The following is a 21,259-nucleotide window of genomic DNA, read 5'->3' as shown; positions in this document are numbered from 1 at the left end:
AACAGGGTATGTGTTTAATTGCAATGGTAGTGCTATTTCATGGAGATCTGTCAAACAAACAATGGTGGCCACATCATCAAATCATTCATAAATACTGGCAATTCATGAAGCAAGTCGTGAATGTATATGACTAAGATCTATGATCCAGTATATTCGGGAATCATGTGGACTCTTTTCTATCAAAGGTGAGCTGACAATATTATTTGAAGATAATGTTGCATGCATTGCACAAATAACAGGGGGTTATATTAAAGGAGATAGAACTAAACACATTTCACAAAAAATTCTTTTATACACATGAACTCCAGAAGAGTGGTGAAATTGATGTGCAACAAATACGCTCAAGTGATAATCTAACAGATTTATTCACAAAATCATTGCCAACCTCAACATTCAAGAAGTTAATACACAGGATTGGAATGCGTCAGCTCAAAGATATCGACATGAGGGGGAGTATGCTTGTAAAAGGGTGTTAGTGTACTGTACTTTTTTTCCTTCGTCCAGGTTTTGTCCTACTAGGTTTTATTGGCAAGGTTTTTAACGAGGCAGTCCTAACATACCAAGAAAATAATATTGTACTCTTTTTCCTTCACTAGGTTTTTCCCATAGGGTTTTTCACTAGCAAGGTTTTAATGAGACATATTCTTTTAATATGGTTGTCATCCAAGGGGGAGTGTTGTAAATACAATGGTGAATGACCACATTGATGGTTATTTATGAACTCCATTTACTCATCTTTAAGATCAGTAATGGGAGTTCATATTGTGAAGCCTATAAAAGGCTTCTTACACCCCATGTAAAAAGCATCCCGAGTAAAAGAAAGATATATTCTTCCTCTCATTCTCTCTCTCTCTTTCTTTCATTCTCTCAACATTTCTCTTCTTTGATTTCTTTCTCCCCTCTATATATATATTATTAAAGTAATACATAGTCATCTCTACTTTTATTTAAGTCACATTTATTCTCATTTTACAACATTATAAAATTAATTAATTTTATTTATTAAATTTAATATATAAAAATAATTATAATTATTGAGATATTTATCAAAAATATTATTTATTGAAATTATTTTTTTCACTACGCCAGTTTAAGAAATATTTTTTTAAACTACCGTAATTCTGTCAAAAAAAGAAAAAAAAAAAAGAGGGGGTAGTTCCTTTCTTTTCCTCTCTTGCTTTCAAATATATTAATATTACTAAGTTGTAGCCCCACGTTTTAAAAGTCATTTAATACTCACATAATGGAGCCAACATTCTCAAGCCCAAGGCATGCTTTGAACCCTACACTAAAAATGATTGATTGGTGTATTAGGCCTTCTTATAGGATTGGGTTGAAGGTTTTGCTAACTATACTGCGGATGTGGGATTCAAACAGTATGAGACCAAACTAGGTCTTTGGTGGGAAAACGGGGTGCAACAACACTCTTCTATTTAAATGCACTTAATATATATATAGGTTAATAAATATCAAAATAATATATATAAAACAATTAAAATTAATTAGATATATAGTTATTAAAATCTAGACAACTTTGAATAAATTTTTTTATTTTATCTTAATAATTAAAATTTAAATATATTTAGTAAAATTAGAAATATTAATAATTCAATAAATCTTCATGTTATCTTTACCATAATTTAAACTATAATATTAATGATAAAAAGATGAAATATAATTAAAAATTTTAACCTTTTTTTATAATTAATTTAAATTTTAAACTATATATTTATGATGTCATCAATTTGATCATAGTTTGACCTCCGATTTAATTTTTGATACATGAACTAATAACTTTTCCCAATTCTTTCTTCAAGTATCAAAGAGTTGTTTATCACCTCAACTATGAGGAATTGAGGCATACTATATACGTTGATAATCTCTATATGTGGTATCCCAACTAATATTGTTTTTGAATATGTAAAATCATAGAGCCATAATCATATAGGAAAAGTGGAAAATATCTTTTCATATGATAAATTGATGGAAGCATGCGAAATGAGGGAAAAACTATTTTGTTAATGAGTGATTGCCCCAAGACAAGTAAATAAGTTAGATTGCAAGAAGCTCACAAAGCCATCTTTGAAGGTAATCCAACCTTTGTGATTGAAGATCTCACAGAAAAAGTTCAACAGGTAAAAATAATCCTCACTATAGGACTTATAAGTAATACTAACTTTGAGGAAAAAGTATCTTCTCCATCCCTATGATGACAATGTCATCAATGTGCTGGTAGAAATGGTTTTGCCTTGAATGGACTCAAGGCAAAAAGTGCAATGAGATACGAGTTACATACATCCTTAAGGATTCACCCAAGTAAGAGTTGTCTTAAGGTTGCAACTATGAGATTACGCTATTCCCTAGTAATTCTTATGAGAATTAAGGTACCAATCAATCACTATTAATTCAACTAACCCGCTTAAAACCAAGTCCTATATCAATATAATGTGTGTGATAGTTGTAATTTGGCTAAAGGACTTAGATCAAAATATAGCTCATGGATCCCTAAATAAAAATTTGTAACACTAGAAGTAGGTTCAAGTCCAAAAAACACTTATATACAATATAAAGTTGCCAAATTTATTTCATTTCCATACATATTATTTTATTAATTTAATTTATTGTTATTTATGAAGTTTTAAACTTTGCGGGGAAAGAAAGTTTAAAACTTTAATTATTTTTTAAAAAAAGGAATAAAATATTTTATTGGCTTGGTAAGTCAACTATAGCTTAATTAGTTATTAACAGCCTTAAATACTTCTAACATTAAGTTGAGAGTTATGAGCTTTAATGGAAATCATCACTTACGTTCACAATAAATATCTTCCCATATGTACTTATAAAAGGGAGTGTTTCTTAGCTTTTCAGTGACATGAAAGATTTTGGTAACTCGTCTCAAAGTTGAGCTTGTTTTAAGACAAGCGTGTCTACACGTACCTAGCCAACGTGCTTGGTTTAAAAGAAAGAGGTTTTGAGTGAAGAGTTTCTGCAGATGCATCAGTAGGTACAAGTGCAATTCTTGCATAATCTCATCACCTTCTTCCATGTCCTCTGCCTTTTTCATTCATCAAATGCTAAACTAAAAAAATTCCAGATAAACCCACATCACATTTGCCAAATTATTCAATATCACAACAATCCCCAATCAGAAGCCAGACAAGTACAAAGACAAACCCAAATTTCTGAACCAAGCAAGTGAGCCTCATCTCAAATTCTCGCCCCCAAACATTCTCCCCTTTTCTTTCAAATAAACCAGACACCAATGCAATCAACAATCTCCACAAACCCCAAACAAAACAACCAAAAAATCCTATTTTTTCCTCTTTTTTGTTGCAGAGTTGAGAGAATAAAAAAAAAATGGTAGACATTCACGGCTTTGAGGGAAAGAAAAGTCGAGAAAACAGAGGGAAAATTGATGGGTCTGACCTGTTTGGCAGCTGAGGAAAGCGAAGGAAAATTGAGGTTCAGAGGAGCATCATCAAAGCCGAAGGCCTATGGGTTGGAGTAGCTTCTTCTGTCATTGTGCTTCTGGAAATTCTCCCAGGTTTCTCTTTGAGTCAGTGATTGAAGAACCCTTCTCCTTTTCTCTCCTTCGTCTCCACCTGCCACCTTTTTTTTACTGAAAAACTAGGCTCTTGTAAATATTTAAAAGATAAGAAATAGTGCCTCGCCTCAGAACACAGGACCTTGGCCAAGTTTATCTTGCATACATCAATAAGAATGTGAGTTGAAACCTATAATTCAATAAAAAGAAAATTTTTCAAAGAACAGCTATATAAATTTCTACATAAGTTTGTTCATATTAAATGATACGTAAAGCATTGAACCAAAGGTTTATAGTGGGATGATTTAGTTTTAGGAGTGGCTTTTATGGATAAAGATAAAAAGGATTAAGAATGCTTGAAAAAACATGCCTATTCTCAAATAGAGCCCAGTGGTCCTCTGCACCAGATACACATTAGCCAAACACCATCTTAGGCCATTTTTCCTTTGCAATTGCCTCGTACTCCAGAGCATTTCTAATCTCCATTTTTCAGTTAACTATGTCCCAATGTCATCCTTATCCTATATGATAATTCATTCTGTCAAATGTGCAACAAATCATTTTAAATATCACTCTCTTAAATTTTTTTATACTGATAAGTCCAAGGACCATTGTAGAATTTGTCATTATAGCATGATTATCATGGAGAGCATAGCGCAACAGGTATGCTGTGTCTAAATTTAATCGAAGCCAACCAGAATATGGCAGCATGATTAACAATAATCCATTAGTTCTAGCAACAACATTGATCTTGATGCTCTAATTTCCAGTTGTTTGCTGAGAAAGTGATGGAAAATAAAATCAAACAAGTTTGTTGACTGTGTCGAAGAAAAACACGTAGGCCTGAAGTTTCTACCTTATTCCTTGCTTATGTGCAGCTGCTGCCCAAGGAAAGCTGTGGGTTGATGAATTCGATGATCTACATCTGTGATCAAATGTTATCTTTGGTGGCATTCCAACTCAATGGCCATGAATGATGAAACATTTTTGTGCCTCAAATATTTCTTACAGAAAATGAACATCAAAATTCCATTAGATGTCAACCAAATACACACACACACACAAAAGTGTATATGGATCTGTTGAATATAATGTATGTATAGTATACTATCTTTCCTTGTTAATATAGGTCACATGTATGGTAGTTAGGACTCCTAGCCTTGTATATATATATATCTCTCAATTGTAAGTAGAGATTACAATGAATGAATAAGGTTTTTCTCCTCTCTCTCTCTCTCTCAACATGGTATCAGAGCCAAAGGAGAAAACCTAATTTTTTTTTCAACCTCATCGCCGTCGGATCTCCATCACGCCGGCAACCTTTTCCGGCGACATTTTCCGGCGACCTTTTTTTCCGGGAAACGACCACATATTCCGAACCGCCGGAGGCTGATCTACACGCCAGTGGAAACCCCACCGGCAACCGGCATCTCACGCGCCCCCACGCGCCGCCCTTCTCCTCCGGCCTGTCACCCACGCGCCGGCGCGTGACGGCGCGTGGCCCACTTTCCGGCCACTTCCGACACCTCTCCAGGCTCGTTCGGCGCCGTCTTGGCCTTCTAGCCCTCCGGCAGTCCTCCCCGAGCCCTGCATCTCCATTTTTTCCCTGTTTTTGGCCTTCTTGCCATTCCGGCCACCTCCGACAGGGCTCCCCCTCCATCCCCGAGGCTTGGGTGCTGCTTCTCTTCCTCTCCAGGCACGTCACGACCTTTTTTTCTCCATTGATTGCACCTCTCACAGCCGTGGTTTCACTGTTTTTCTCTCTCCGCCGAAATCTGAACCCATCTTAGGGCTCTCTTCGATCCAAATATGTGAATATGACCACCAAAAATCAGATCTTTACGTCTGTTCTCTCTGGATCTCCTCTGATTACCTCAGAGAAATTGGTTGGCAGTGAGAATTATCTCTCCTGGTCTGCCTCTGTTGAACTTTGGTTTATGGGTCAAGGATATGAGGATCATTTGGTTACCCAGGAGGCAGATATCCCTGAGGTTGACCGCGTACAGTGGAGGAAGATAGATGCACAGTTGTGTAGTGTATTATGGCAATCGGTTGATCCCCGGATTCTTCTTCATCTTCAGGCCTATAAAACTTGTTTTAAATTTTGGACTCAGGCCAAAGGATTATACACGAATGATATCCAGCGTCTTTATAAGGTGGCTTCTGCTATTGTCCATCTCAGCCAACAGGACTTGGATCTATCTACTTATATTGGTCAGATTGCCTCTCTTAAGGAGCAGTTCTTGACTGTGATGCCTCTTACTCCTGATGTTGGGGCTCAACAAACACAGCTTGACAAGTTCTTCATGGTCCTTACTCTTATTGGCCTCCGTCCGGATCTTGAGCCTATTCGTGATCAGATTCTTGGTAGTTCATCAGTTCCGTCCTTGGATGATGTGTTTGCTCGCCTCCTCCGTATCTCGTCCACTCAGACTTTGCCATCTGATAGCGCTTCAGATTCTTCTATGTTAGTTTCTCAAACTACCTCTCGAGGAGGACGCAGTGGTACCCGAGGTAGAGGCCAACGTCCTCATTGCACCTATTGCAATAAACTTGGCCACACTCGCGATCGTTGCTATCAGTTACATGGAAGACCTCCTCGCACTGCCCATATGGCCCAGTCCTCTGATTCTCCGCTGTCTCAGCCTCCGAGCTCCTCCGCATCTCAGACATCTCAGGCTTCTATTGCCTCTGTTGCCCAGCCTGGTAATGCCTCTGCCTGCCTTACCCACACATCTTCTCTTGGACCCTGGATTCTAGATTCTGGAGCATCTGATCACCTATCTGGTAATAAGGATCTTTTCTCCTCTATTACTACTACCTCTGATTTACCTACTGTTACCTTAGCTAATGGTTCTCAAACTGTGGCTAAAGGTATTGGTTTGGCCCTTCCTCTGCCTTCTCTACCTCTCACTTCTGTCCTTTATACTCCTGAATGTCCTTTTAATCTTATTTCCATCAGCAAAATCACTCGTACTCTTAATTGCTCTATTACCTTTTCTGATAAATTTGTGACCTTGCAGGACCGGAGTACGGGGAAGACGATTGGCATAGGACGTGAGTCTCAAGGCCTCTATCACCTCACCTCAGATTCATCTCCTGCAGTTTGCATTTCCACTGATGCCCCTCTCCTCATTCACAATCGTCTGGGCCACCCTAGTCTCTCCAAGTTCCAGAAGATGGTTCCTCGTTTTTCAACCTTGTCGTCGCTTCCGTGTGAGTCATGTCAGCTTGGGAAACATACTCGTGTCTCGTTCCCAAAGCGTTTGAATAATCGGGCAAAGTCTCCTTTTGAGCTTGTCCACACTGATGTTTGGGGTCCTTGTCGGACTGCGTCTACTTTAGGATTTCAGTATTTTGTCACTTTCATTGATGACTATTCTCGATGTACTTGGTTATTTTTAATGAAGAATCGAGCTGAGTTATTCTCTATTTTCCAGAAATTTTATACTGAAATCCAAACCCAGTTCAATATTTCTATTCGTGTGTTACGCAGTGACAATGCCAGGGAATATTTTTCAGCCCAATTTACTTCGTTTATGTCTCATCATGGGATTCTTCATCAGTCTTCTTGTGCTCATACTCCTCAACAAAATGGGGTAGCTGAACGCAAGAATCGACATCTTGTTGAGACAGCTCGTACTCTCCTCCTCCATAGTCATGTTCCTTTTCGCTTTTGGGGGGACGCTGTTCTTACCGCTTGTTATTTGATTAATCGTATGCCCTCCTCTGTCTTACACGATCAGATTCCTCACTCCCTTCTTTTCCCTGACCAACCACTTTATTTCCTTCCTCCTCGTGTCTTTGGTTGTACTTGCTTTGTTCATATTCTCACTCCTGGACAGGACAAGCTTTCCGCCAAAGCCATGAAGTGCCTCTTCTTGGGATATTCCAGACTTCAGAAGGGTTATCGTTGTTATTCCCTTGAGACTCATCGGTACTTTATCTCCGCTGATGTCACCTTCTTTGAGGACTCACCATTCTTTTCCACCACTTCTGAGTCTCTTCCTGTTTCTGAAGTCTTGCCCATTCCCATTGTCTCCCCACCTGATGTTATGCCCCCTCGACCACTTCAGGTTTATCATCGTCGCCCTCGTGTCGTTGCTCCTCTCCCTTTTCCTGAGGCACCTGCTGACTCACTTCCTATCCCTTCGGCTTCACCTGCCCCGGCTCTGCCTTCTCCTAATGACTTACCTATTGCTGTTCGGAAAGGTACTCGCTCTACTCGTAATCCTCATCCTATTTACAATTTTTTGAGTTATCATCGTTTATCTTCACCCTATTCTGCTTTTGTTTCTGCTATATCCTCTGTTTCTCTTCCAAAGAGCACCCATGAAGCTCTTTCCCATCCAGGCTGGCGACAGGCAATGGTGGATGAAATGGCTGCTCTGCACTCTAATGGCACTTGGGATCTTGTTGTTTTACCCTCTGGTAAATCTACAGTTGGTTGTCGTTGGGTCTATGCAGTTAAGGTTGGTCCTGATGGTCAGGTTGATCGCCTTAAGGCCCGTTTAGTTGCTAAAGGCTATACTCAAGTTTATGGTTCTGATTATGGTGACACATTCTCTCCTGTTGCCAAGATTGCTTCTGTCCGCTTGCTTCTCTCCATGGCTGCTATGTGTTCTTGGCCTCTTTATCAGTTGGATATTAAAAATGCCTTCCTTCATGGTGATCTTGCCGAGGAAGTTTATATGGAGCAACCTCCTGGTTTTGTTGCTCAGGGGGAGTCTGGTTTAGTGTGCAGGTTACGCCGTTCTCTATATGGCTTGAAACAATCTCCTCGAGCATGGTTTAGCCGTTTTAGTTCTGTTGTTCAAGAGTTTGGCATGCTTCGCAGTACAGCAGACCATTCAGTTTTTTATCATCATAACTCCTTGGGGCAGTGTATTTATCTGGTTGTTTATGTGGACGACATCGTCATTACAGGCAGTGATCAGGATGGTATTCAAAAACTAAAGCAACATCTTTTTACCCACTTTCAGACCAAAGACTTGGGGAAACTCAAGTATTTCTTGGGAATTGAGATAGCTCAATCTAGTTCTGGTGTGGTCCTTTCCCAAAGGAAATATGCTTTAGACATCCTGGAAGAAACCGGTATGTTAGACTGCAAACCGGTAGACACACCTATGGATCCGAATGTCAAACTTGTACCAGGACAGGGGGAGCCTTTAGGAGACCCCGGGAGATATCGACGGCTCGTAGGTAAATTGAACTATCTCACCATTACTCGTCCAGACATTTCTTTTCCTGTGAGTGTTGTTAGTCAATTCCTACAGTCACCATGTGATAGCCATTGGGATGCCGTAATCCGTATCCTTCGATATATCAAAAGTACACCAGGCCAAGGTGTATTGTACGAGAACAGAGGTCATACTCAAGTTGTTGGTTACACAGATGCAGATTGGGCTGGCTCACCCACAGATAGACGTTCCACTTCAGGGTACTGTGTTTTTATTGGAGGTAATCTAATATCTTGGAAGAGTAAGAAACAAGATGTAGTGGCCAGATCTAGCGCTGAAGCCGAGTATCGAGCTATGGCTTTGGCAACATGTGAACTCATATGGTTGAGACATCTTCTTCAGGAGTTGAGATTTGGAAAGGATGAACAGATGAAACTCATCTGTGATAACCAGGCCGCATTACATATTGCATCCAATCCAGTCTTTCATGAAAGGACCAAGCATATTGAAGTTGACTGTCATTTCATTAGAGAGAAGATCGCATCAGGATGTGTTGCTACAAGTTTTGTCAATTCAAATGATCAACTAGCAGACATCTTCACTAAATCTCTCAGAGGTCCTAGGATTAAATATATTTGTAACAAGCTTGGTGCATATGACGTATATGCTCCAGCTTGAGGGGGAGTGTTGAATATAATGTATGTATAGTATACTATCTTTCCTTGTTAATATAGGTCACATGTATGGTAGTTAGGACTCCTAGCCTTGTATATATATATATCTCTCAATTGTAAGTAGAGATTACAATGAATGAATAAGGTTTTTCTCCTCTCTCTCTCTCTCTCAACAGGATCATATGATAAACATACCTGCAAATATGCATTACAGCCTCTAATACTCTTAATAGGTATATACACAGGATATATATGTACTAGATATGATCCCACCTAAGATGTCATCCTGAAATTCATCATCCAACTGAATTTGCAACTTTTTTATCTTTTTATTTTTTTTAAATTAGAAACTGACTTTGCAACTTTCTCCATGCATGGCTTACCAACTAGAGTAACTGATTGCCTGTTGCATCCAATTCAAAATCCAAATTTACTAAAAGGTAAAACTAGAAAGCCTAGTTTACAAGATATAAGGAACCTATATAGGACAAAGTTCTTGGACTCTAGATTATATCTTCACTCACATGTGTGTCAATGCACACACATGCAAGCAAAGGGCTTATATTTGGTATGTATTTTTTCCAAATTGACCCAATAAAAGATTCAGGCCTTGTCATTTCCTCTTCATACCACCATTGTTTGAGACAACATAACCATCCAGAAGAAAGTTGGTGAGTTGAATATGTGAATTTTGTATCAGGAAGTCTCCACACTGAGATAAGCAAAATGATGGCAGTTCTTATTATGCTGTCATGATACCTAAGAGTTACTTCACAATGACCAAAAAAATTAATGGACAAGTCAAAAGCGGGAAAAACATGAATTGGTCAATAATTCAGATTTGTAAAATAAGCAAAGGTAGCAAAATGGTACTTACAGCAAGATTAAGATTTTCCCCATTTTTGCTACTGGTATGCCAAGCTCTTCAGGCAAATATCATACTTCCAACACCTTTGTTACTGTCAACCTGCTCTTCATCAAAAGTCCACTGAATCCTCTGTCATATTTATCAGCTATTTTTAATCTCCACCTAAAACCAATGGAGACTGATGAATTAGAAGAAGAAATGCATTGATTATATGCTAGGGGATGTGGAAGAAAAGGTCAAATTCCAAGATGTTGATAGCTCGCGGAGCTTGTAGAAGGTGACAAATAAAAAATGGTACAAAACATAGAAGACTGAGTAGAAATGCAATGTGGATTCAGGTTATAAGATATACCAGGAAAGATTTCACTGTACAGTATTTATATTCAACTCATGGTATTTAGACACAGAAACTTCGGTGAGGAAATGGAGCTATTGTTCTTTTTGTATATATGGAGGAAGGCATGCAGATCAATCTTCTCCAAACAATAAATGTCCTCCAACTGATTCAGGAGGAACGCATCACTCGTCTCAAATTAGCTGTTTGATTTAATGAGATGATACTATGGAGATTCATGGTCTTGAGATGACAGCTCAGTTCTGGTCAACACCATCAAAATTGAAAGATGCAAATGTTACATCCCTCTAAGAGGTTTTCCAAAACCAGCATTTTAAATAAAAGGACAAACACTGAAAGGAAAATTGAGCTATATTAGCATCTGACTTCCATGTGTATTGATCAACCAGAAAAATAGATTTTTTTTTTTTCTGACAGGCAAACAAAAATATATATCAACCAGAAAAGTAGTGTTATCTTCAGCTTCAGAAAGATCTTGTAGTTTGATATTCATTTGTTTTTTGATGTATGGTTTGACATCAATTCAAAGTGTGTTTATCACACGAGGGAAAGAGCTGGAGGAAGCCATGGAGTACCTGAAGTTCTTGGAAGAAAAGTTGAAGGGAAAAATGTCCTTTGCTGGAGAGACGATCATGTTTCTTGACCTTGCCTTGGGTTGGCTTGCTAACTTGATTAGCATATTGGAAGAGATTTTTGGCTTAAAAGTTGGGGAAGAGGAGAAATTTCCATTGTTGTCTCCATGGACACAAGATTTTGCAGATTCTCCAATCATTAAAGGCAACTGGCCACATTGAGACAAAATTATTATCTAGTTCCAAGCCCTTCTTGATGCCATCCTTGCAGCAGCAGCATCAACATCTAAATGAACCTCTAGGGTTCACAAAGGAGAATGAACAAGAATCAAATGGTACAAGCATATTTCATATAAATGCATGCTTGAATGCAGGTGGAATTTTCAAATAGTTTGTCTTTGGAATTAATATAAAGGGGGTGTTCTGACACTCTTCTTCCCCAACGAAGAACCCCTTGCACCAGTACTCATCACAAGGCCTTATCCCCAGCTGTTATGGGTCTGCAACAAAATTGATTTAACACCATTTTATTTTAGCATTCAGTAGAACATGGTCATGAACAGCAATGCTGCATATTTCAAAAATCAAGTCCAATCCAACGAAAAGATAAAAAGTTGTAGGCCAAAAGATCCTATAATTCCCAAATGGAAAGAAAACAAAAATCATTATCAATATAGTGTTGGGATTGAGCCTTATGGGCTCACCATGGCTGACGCTTAGCACTCCCGAAGGGAAGGCTAGAGGCTCAGGACCGTGGCCCCTCAATCACACCATTTGTTTATTTGTTCCAATAAAGGAGGTGTCCCCAGGAATTGAACCTAGGACCAAACCTTAAGGTCCACCTAAATGTCAATCATAGTACCATCTGGGTAAGTTACGCCTCCTTTATTGGAACAAATAAGCAAATGGTGTGATTGAGGGGCCACGGTCCTGAGCCTCTAGCCTTCCCTTCGGGAGTGCTAAGCGTCAGCCATGGTGGGCCCATAACGCTCAATCCCAACATATAGTTGCCAAACGTGATTTTGGAACTCCAACCTCTAAGATCAACTCCTCAACCTTTTCCTTCACTTCTCCTGTCCTGCATTAGGAAGTGTGGAACACAGAGATAGGAATAAAGACACCAGAAAACAATGAATCAGAAGTGGATAGTGACGAAGATACTGGGGTACCAGAAAGTCCAACATTCTTTGGAAATGAAGAACTAGAGCACATGAATTTGAAAATCTTTAAAGCAAACGTACTTTGCTTTTCCTGGTCGACTTGCTTTCTCCGTTAGAACCAAAACCCTTATTGATTAGCCCAAACCCTAGGAGTACTTAAACATTTCAATTACTTAACAAAATGACATTAACAAAAGTATGCAGAATATGAATGTAGAACATAAGGTCAACAGTAACATGCAAAGAATTTTGCATCTAGAAGATGTTTATATGTGGTAGTTATTTATATATCTTCATTTCAGTTCCCTTTTCTACATACAATCCTCTCCTTCTTCTTCATTTTCCATTAAAATCAAGGCCCTTCCGTTAGACCATACCTTTATGACTTAAAGTCAAAAACAACTTTAAACAATAAATAAAAATGATTAACTTATTCTTAAGTCCACATCTTCATTTTACCTTTTTATCCCCTTTTGTCTTAATTACCTCTATGAGCTCTCTTGCTATTTCACAACCTCTATTGTTACTAAACCACCTTTGCCCTAGTTATAATTTAAAAGGATAAATATGTCAATTTGATGATTTAGAATAAATTTTAAATTAATTTTATCAAACAACCTTAATACTTAAAGTAATAAGTTTTAAGTCAACAACTTAAGTATAATTTAACTTAAAATCAACATAAGTCATTAAGTAACAAGTATTAAGTTTTACCAAACACCCTTTAAGAAGTGGCTTAATGCAATCACCATCCCTAACAATCAAATCAATTCCTGATGTCCAAATACTGTTTTGCCCAAATGAAGGACATCATGAGTTCCTTTAAAACACTTGGAATGAGAGAAAATTGAGGTTCTGATAATTGAAATTTGGATCTAAAAATCCAAATGCACAAAAGTCCCATAATACTATTGTTGGACCAAAACAAAGGCATCAAACAAGATCTTATTGACAAAAATCACTTTATGTAATCAAATGCATTAGAAATAAAATCAAATACTACATATTCTAGCTTCTCATCAAGTAATTTCCAAATGTGAAACTGGCTAATGATTTTGCATTTACTTAAGAAGATTTAATCTCAATTGCAACTTTAGAGTATGCATTTCCCTAACACATATTAGTTTAGAAAAATATCATTCTAAATTTAAGGGCATCTAGCTTCTTACTTGAGCTTCTGCTATCATCAGAAACATCAAGCAGGTGTATGACAAAGAGATCTCCAGTTTCTGTTGAAATACTCTCAAACAAACTTAATGGCATCACCTAGGACCTTGACAGGCTTGTACTTTGATGCTCCAAAAACTCCTGCAATTAAAAAACAACATATTAAGGCTTTGCTTAGATAAACTTCTTATTTTTCTATTTTTAAAAATAGGAACTTACCTATAAAAAGTAGAAACCCTCTTATACAAAAAGCATAAACTAATCTATATTCTTAAAAGTTTCTTTAAAAAAGTTTAGAATTTGAAATAATAAGATTTTATTGATATCTAAATTTTTTTAATAAGTTTTTAAAAACTATTACATTTTCCTTTTAAGATTTTTTATATTTTATATAGAAGTTATCAGTCATTACTATTTTCTATTTTAAAAAATAGAAAATGATGGTAACTTCTATATAAAATGTAAGAACTCTATGAGAGTTAACCTAAAAAAAATCAATTTTAAAAACTGTTTAAAAATTTATGTAACAAAAAACTATTAATCCATTAAATTTTAAAAAATTTAAAAATAGATTTTAAGAACATAAATAAATCCTTAGTTTTTTTTTTTTTTTTAAATAAAAGATTGATCTATATTTTATACAAAAGTTAGTACTATTTTTGTTTTTAAAACTAAAAAACAAAGTATATTCTAACGAGCACTTAATTATTGAACATGATCAAACAAAACTTCCTTGTTGGGAAAATGACATGATGTCAAGCCAATATGGCCTCTATCAATTTTTGGCACCCACAAGATAACAAAAAAAAAAATTGTTTTCTCCATTGCAATCTTCTTTTTGAATGTGATTAAGCAAGCAATCCATTATGGGGAATCTCCACAACTATAGATTCAGCCATCAAGCCAGCAAGTATCCCTGATAAAACCTCACCAAATTGTTGGAAAAACTTATTCCCAATGCCAAAAACATAAACCCTGTTTTTTTTGTATTTCCATCCATCTACATCTAGGGTCCTGGCTTTGATTTTTTTGCATATTGAAAGCACTTGATCCGTTTCCCTAAAGCTACATATACATTCAATCCTAATACATAATATCCATATATTATAAGTTTAATTCTAATATGAATTAATTGATTAATGCATATAAATAATTAAATACTTATAATATGGGATAATTTTCCTATCCTATGTAATCAATTTCATAAATAAATTGCTATATATATTAGAAATTCAGCCATAAAAACATTAGGAATATATCATCTCTAATGCATTTAATTAATTCCATAAAAGGAATACAAGATAAAATTTCCTACATCAATTCCCAAACCAAAATCAAACAGATGCAGACTTTTGGGAAAACACCTCAAGCCCGCCTTTTAACCTTTTAAAACATTGCTTATGATTATGAAGTCATGAACATATTTTCCAAATTCTAAGTCTGAATGGTGAAGAATAGATTTGATAGAGAATCTGGTCTAAATTGGTTTTCCATCTACACAACTAACTACCTCTTCAAACAAATCCATTTGAGAGTACCCATAAATCAATGCATCCAAAGTAAACTTTTAATCCTCCACCATCTATTGATCTATCAAACTTTCAGTACATGGAAAGATGCACATTTCTCACAATTATATCCCTTTCACTCCCAAGCTTTTTAATTAACCCATGAACTAACCCACCCTCTTGACCAGCGCTCAAACCTTCACAGGCAGGTAAGAGACCTGGCACAGTGCACAAATCTGGTGCTGCCACACCCACAATTCTGGAATGAAAACTAATTTGCAATGCTTTCTTCCAATTATGTTATATTCCAAGAAACCAAAAGCCCTAAGAGGCATTTCCTCAATCATGTTATGCTGCTTGTCCAAATCATTAAACCTACAATACATATGGACCCATGCATTCCAAATATACAAATCTGAGCCAAAATCCATCTCCAAAACACACATGACCGCTCTTAGCTATCTCAAAATCCAACAACCTGATTCTTTAAATTAGATACTAGAGCTTTCAAGAAAAGCCCATTATGGGCAGTTGATTACTTTAGTAGACTTACATGGCCTGTTTTGAAAACACAAAATTGATTGCAACACTGAAAACAATTTGAAGTTGCAGGACTAATTATGAAGAAGTTGAATTGATCCAGGTATTGGCAAAGCCAGAGGGCTTGTGACATGATTAAACATAAGAAAACAGGATAGGTTCGCATATGAAACCAAGAAGATTATATCATAGTTGCAATTCAATTAAATGCATCTACAACCAAGCAAGTGAGCCTGCATGCAAAGAGTAGAATGCATATAGAGAGGGCCTGCTTGCAAAGAGTAGAATGCATATAGAGAGGGCCTGCTTGCAAAGAGTAGAATGCATATAGAGCAGGCCTGCTTGCATCCATGAACAACAGCTAGCCCCGCTAGTGAAGGAAGCAAGGTAAGGAACCTGTATCCTCATAGAGACATATAAATACAATGCTACTGATGTGTGCAGATGTTCCCGAGTCTTTCAACTAAAATTGGTTGGGGAATCAACCGATTGAAATCGACCTACATTAGGTTAAGTTCAGTCACCAGGTCACCACTAAGGCAATTGTCCAAACAGGTCAAGTACCCTGATCTATGTTGGATTCTTTTCCATGCCTCGCCTGCCTAGGACTCCAAAGAAAGATAAACTGAATCGTCCATCCTTAGTTCTTAAGATGAATCGATTGAACTTAAGGTTCGATAACAAATAGAGCAAAGAGGACTAAGCTAAAAAATGACGCCTTTTAACATCTTTGATCTTTTATTACAAAAGTCAACCAAGATACCCACAATTTAAAAAAGAAAAATATGGTTGATTTAATTTGGTCCATCTACAACATCAAACCACTTACTTTCAACTCTAATGACCTTCAAGCGTAATCGAATTTGAAGGGGTAATTATTCCAAGGGAGGATTTTGAATGACCCAGACTGGGAGCATATCAAGGAATTTGACCTAGAATTTCCAATCCACCTAAAGCACTCACAGTTTTCATATTTAAACTAAACAAATTTTTCTATTTCTCTATAAAAGCTTCTATTAGGTAAAGGCGGAAACCTTGCAAAAAAGAGGACACCTTAGATTTGGCAAGAGAAAATCACCCTTGTAGTTAATATTTTGTCCCCACCTTTTTGTTGTATTTTTCTCTTGCTTATTGTCTTTTCTTTGATTGGGCGCATACTTAAGAGTACTTAAAAATGATAGGGTGCACACACTCTCCCACTAGCTCACAGTGGTAACATTGAAGTTGAGCAGATTGTACTTACAAATCAAATTGAGCCAATAATGGAGGAAAAATGAGGGAAAAAAAAAAGATCATTAAGGACTAGATGCATAAGTAGAAACTCTTCACTGGAACAACATTAAATATCATTACTACTGCAACCTTTCTTTCAGACAACTAAGGAAATACAATCTGAAGTTGCATGCTTGTTATAGAAATTCTCTCTTTCTTTCTCTAGATTTAGTGGGTTGGCGTCTAAACATAGGGAAATCTAAGTTAGGCATTCCTTTTACTTATTTAATAATTATAAATGCCCAAGCCAACAAAAACTAGAATCACGAGACAAAATGCGTTCCTGAGAAATCAGACATGGGGAACCCGTGAAATTGTAGGAATAGGGACAGTAGAAGGTGTACCCCTTCTTCTCAGGTGCGATTGTCGCATACCTGTTAATGCAGTCTCAAGGTTGTCCACGATTGCACGGTGAACCCAGTGATACCATTTCCGGACTAGGTTATGCAAGTTGGCAAGTGAGAGAAAGGCACAGAAGGCATATAGAAGGGGCCGCAATGCATCGGGCAATAATACTGATGCCAATGAAGTCAAGGAGAGGGAACCAGAAAACATCATGGCAGTGCGGAGGAGAGCAGCACAAGTGGGAGAGAGATGAGAAGAATGGAAGGTTAACTCAATTCCGAATGTCAAAACAAACACCAGTAAGCTAGCAAAGAACATCATGGTGGTTATGGGGTGGGCTTCAAACACAGAGTCGACCTCTTTCTGAAACTTCAAATCAATGAGTTTGATGAGAACTGGATCAACGAAAGCAATGAGGGCGAGAATGGCGCTAAGGTAATTGAGCATGAGATTGTATTGTTGTCCATTGTTGATGAAATCGGAAGACTGAATAAACATGAGATTCCGTTGTTCTCGAAGGTTGATTCTCACAATATTGACAGTGATGTGGTGAATCGAGGAGGTTTGGTTATGGATACTCATTTTGGATCTGTTCCCAAAACAAAAAAAAAAAAACCCTAAATTAGATAGAGATTAAATGATACAAAAGGAAATCAAACAGTGAAGAAAGAAATTAAGGAATGGTAGAGACAGCAGATAGATATTTATTGAACTCAACCAATAGTTGGAGAGGGACGTACCCGATCACTCCCTGCTGCCTATTTCTTACAGACCAGGCCTCCGAGAGAAGAAGGAAATTACCTTCGTTCTCTCCAGCACTCCCCGCTGCCTCTTTCTTACAGACCAGGCCACCGATCTCCAGAAGATGGTTGCGTGATTAATTGTTCCAGCAGTATACCCTTTATATAGAGGGGGTTCAAGGGTCAGTTTTGGGTTAGTTTTGTATGCCTTGTGACAAAACTAACCCTGCACTCAAACACGTGGAGTCAGGGCATACGATATTACAAAACTCACAAGGGTTAGTTTTGTCACATAAAAGACAACCCCTGACTCTACTTACCGAGTCCGGCGTTGTATGGGTTGTATTGTCCAGGGTTGTATGGGTTGATTCCACGTACCTGCAAAAACCCTTGACAAATTGGAGGGGCGGCCACGTGGCAGCCCATTGGAAAAAAAAAAAGAAAAAAAATAATATTGACAGTGATGTGGCGAATCGAGGAGGTTTGGTTATGGATACTCATTTTGGATATGTTCCCAAAACAAAAAATAAAAACCCTAAATTAGATAGAGATTAATTGATACAAAAGTAAATCAAACATAGAAGAAAGAAATTAAGGAATGGTAAAGACAGCGGATAGAAATTTATTGAACTCAACCAAGAGTTTGAGAGGGACGTACCCGATCACTCCCTGCTGCCTATTTCTTACAGACCAGGTGTCACACCCTCGGAAATCACCCTAAATTTTTCACCTGGTGCGCGGTGCTAAGGACCCCTCCTTAGCCAACCTTCCTTCCCAGTCTTCACAACACTCACACACAAGCAACAGCAAACCAAAGAGAAACAAGGACACACGATATTACAGGAATGTCTTCCCAACTTGTATTAGTTCTCAACCTACAAGATACAAAATTGTTCCTTGAGCCAAAGGATAATGCTTACAACCCAAGCATTCAGAGATCCTCTTTCTCTCCTTCCTCTCTCTCTCTCTCAAGGCTGCAGGAGTCCTATTTAAAAGACTGGCTCTGCAGTTTTTCCCCAGGTGGTGGTGCAACTGCTCAGAACCGCTCTGAACTGCTGGTATAACTGCCCACCACCCAGATGGTGGCCTGCTGAGAAACCATCCACTTGCATCAGCATCAGTTTTGCCTCGGCCCACTATCAGTCTATGCAGCTCCTTGACTTGCTCACTAGCTGTCCAAGCTGTATCAGTGTGCCTCCCCCACACTGATGAGTGAGCCCAAGCCATGTCGAGGTGCCCATGGTCTGGGCCTGTTGCTTTCCCTTCTTGTGTCAGGTTCCGCTTCAACGAGCCATGGCATTGCGCCCATGGCTGTTCCCTCTTGGTGCACAGGGCATTGCGCCCCTGTGCTGTGCATAGGCATTCGGGTGCTAGTCAACTGTTTGTCTGATGCCCCATCTGGCCATGGCATTGCGCCCATGGTCTTCTTGGCTAGTTTGCTTGCACAAGGTTTAGGCGCCCTCGTGCTGGCGCGGGGAGGGGCTAGGCCGCATCATGCCCCGTGCTGCTGCAGCCACGGGTTGCATGCCACACATGTCGTGGAGCCCATGCGTGCATGCTCAATTGCCATGCCAGGATGCCTTCTTGGTGCGGTCAAGGCTCGCCCTTGGTGCTCATCTCCCTTGAGACACCCACCCCCCCCTTAAAGAGCAATACGGGCCGTTTTCAAAGTTTCTGGAGGAGACATCAATATGTCTGAGGAGACATAATGGAAATATTTAAATAAATACAAATTAATTTAAATTCCCAAAATATCCCTCTGCACCACTCCTTAGCCCAAGTGCCTTCAAGGTGCGCATGGTGCCTGTCTAGCTTGCCCTTGGTGCGCGCCTGGCCCGTCCGTGGTGCGCACGGTGCGTGTCTGGCTCGCCCACAGTGCGCGCGCGGTGCTCGTCTGGCTCGCCCACGGTGCGCGCGCGGTGCTCGTCTGGCTCGCCCGCGGTGCGCGCCTGGCTCGTCCGCGGTGCGCGTCTGACTCCTTTGTGATTCTCACACTAAGCTTCAAGGATTCGAACCACCAACCCTCTAGGCTTCCCTTGCTTTCAATCCAGGCTCTCATGGGTGCAAGGCCTACCCATGAGGCCTATTTTTCCCGGTCTAGATCAAGTGGCTAAGGGGCTGACACCAGGCCTCTAGATAAGAAGGTTGCGTGATTAATTGTTCCCTTCTCTCCAGAAGATGGTTTCGTGATTAATTGTTCCAGGCGTATATCCTTGTATATAGGGTTCAAGCCGTTATTCAATTTTCTATAGTATTTTATATAGTCCAGAATTGTTCAATTTTATATTGTATTTTATATAGTCTAGAATCGTTCAATTTTTATATAAAATAGTATTTTATATAGTCCAGAATTGTTCAATTTTATATAGTATTTTATATAAAAATTGAACAATTCTGGCCTATATAAAATACTATCTGCTGTCTTTACCATTCCTTAACACTATCTGGTCTGTAAGAAATATTACCGTGTGCTGAGTTCATTTTTGCTTCCCAAATTGCCCCTCCATGACTCCAGGTCAGCTACAGCTAGGGAAGGTTTTAAATAATAAAAAAACACAAGAAACCATGGTCTGGTATTTGGGTTACATTTCCTCACACCCGACCCGAGAACCTAAAATTTCCCAAACACCCAATCTTCTTCCTGTCATTTTAGAAAAGAAAACGTAAAAAATCCAATCTGCATATTTATTTCTTCTCCACTGTCTCAGCAACCAAACGGAGCACTTCATCATAAGAACACTGAGTAACTAGCCGGGTTGAAGAAGCGTGGCTGTGAGTGTGATTTTGATACAGCAAAGCGGACCCGAACGGAGTGTTGAAATCCGAAATATTGGCTTCCTTTTGATCATGCTTCTGTGGTGTCCATCAATCTATTTGTGGTTGTGGCACTCCTTTGTGGTTGCATTGTGATTGGTCATCTTCTTGAGGAGAACCAGTGGGTGAATATGAGTCAATCACTGCCCTTGTGATTGTGAGCCTCTGATCTTATTTTTGCTTATGGTATATTTTGAAAGAAAGTATCTGTATGGTTTCTTATGATAGATTCTGTGGGTAAGTAACTCTAAAAGACTCCAACCAAGAATGTGAGGGTTCAAGAGGATTGCCATTCACTGCAAGATTTGTTGTGAAGAATTAGAGTAACATTTTTAATGGATTTAACTATAGATAATGTGGTGGGATGATATTCCAAATAGCTCATTTTTGAAAAAAGAAAATTATATTTTTGGGGGGTTTTGTTGATGTGGACAAACATTTTAGTGAAGGACAATTAGGCAGGAGGTTGGGTTAATTAGGAGTAGATTAGATATAGTCAGAAAATAAAAGAGAATACCTT

The 21,259-nt window shown here is 38.5% G+C and overlaps 1 protein-coding gene across 28 annotated transcripts; it reads right to left on the bottom strand.

Moving 5' to 3' along the window:
* Nucleotides 1–3,016: 3,016 nt before the first annotated feature.
* On the bottom strand, nucleotides 3,017–18,098 carry LOC100247140 (uncharacterized). Of its 28 annotated transcripts, XR_009467801.1 has the most exons (9): nucleotides 17,926–18,098; nucleotides 17,215–17,774; nucleotides 13,523–13,661; nucleotides 12,435–12,499; nucleotides 12,229–12,271; nucleotides 11,197–11,693; nucleotides 10,619–10,863; nucleotides 10,276–10,428; nucleotides 3,017–3,734 (listed from the first exon to the last, which is right to left on the bottom strand). XR_009467801.1 is itself a non-coding variant. In XM_059743081.1 (5 exons), exons 2-3 carry the CDS (start codon nucleotides 17,765–17,767, stop codon nucleotides 13,597–13,599), a joined length of 618 nt encoding a protein of 205 aa, XP_059599064.1. In that variant the 5' UTR covers nucleotides 17,768–17,774; nucleotides 17,926–18,091; the 3' UTR covers nucleotides 3,017–3,734; nucleotides 10,276–10,428; nucleotides 13,523–13,596. The 28 variants fall into 28 exon arrangements, 2 of the variants coding, with proteins under 2 accessions (XP_059599064.1, XP_059599065.1); XR_009467820.1 differs by having other exon boundaries at nucleotides 11,197–11,402; nucleotides 12,435–13,661; XR_009467812.1 differs by lacking the exon at nucleotides 10,619–10,863 and having other exon boundaries at nucleotides 11,197–11,402; nucleotides 17,926–18,097.
* Nucleotides 18,099–21,259: the final 3,161 nt, after the last annotated feature.

This window comes from Vitis vinifera, chromosome 15, assembly GCF_030704535.1.
Source record: "Vitis vinifera cultivar Pinot Noir 40024 chromosome 15, ASM3070453v1".
NCBI lineage: Eukaryota > Viridiplantae > Streptophyta > Magnoliopsida > Vitales > Vitaceae > Vitis > Vitis vinifera.
This window is presented reverse-complemented; position numbering and strand designations above follow the sequence as displayed.

What these genes read in the sequence shown, in the direction of transcription:
- LOC100247140 (XM_059743081.1), bottom strand. Translation starts at nt 17,767, where the DNA reads ATGAGTATCCATAACCAAACCTCCTCGATTCACCACATCACTGTCAAT. An exon ending in CCTTGAGACTGCATTAACAG is followed by an intron (nt 13,662 to 17,214) that starts GTATGCGACAAT and finishes TTTTAATTGCAG; the next exon opens with GAGTTTTTGGAGCATCAAAG.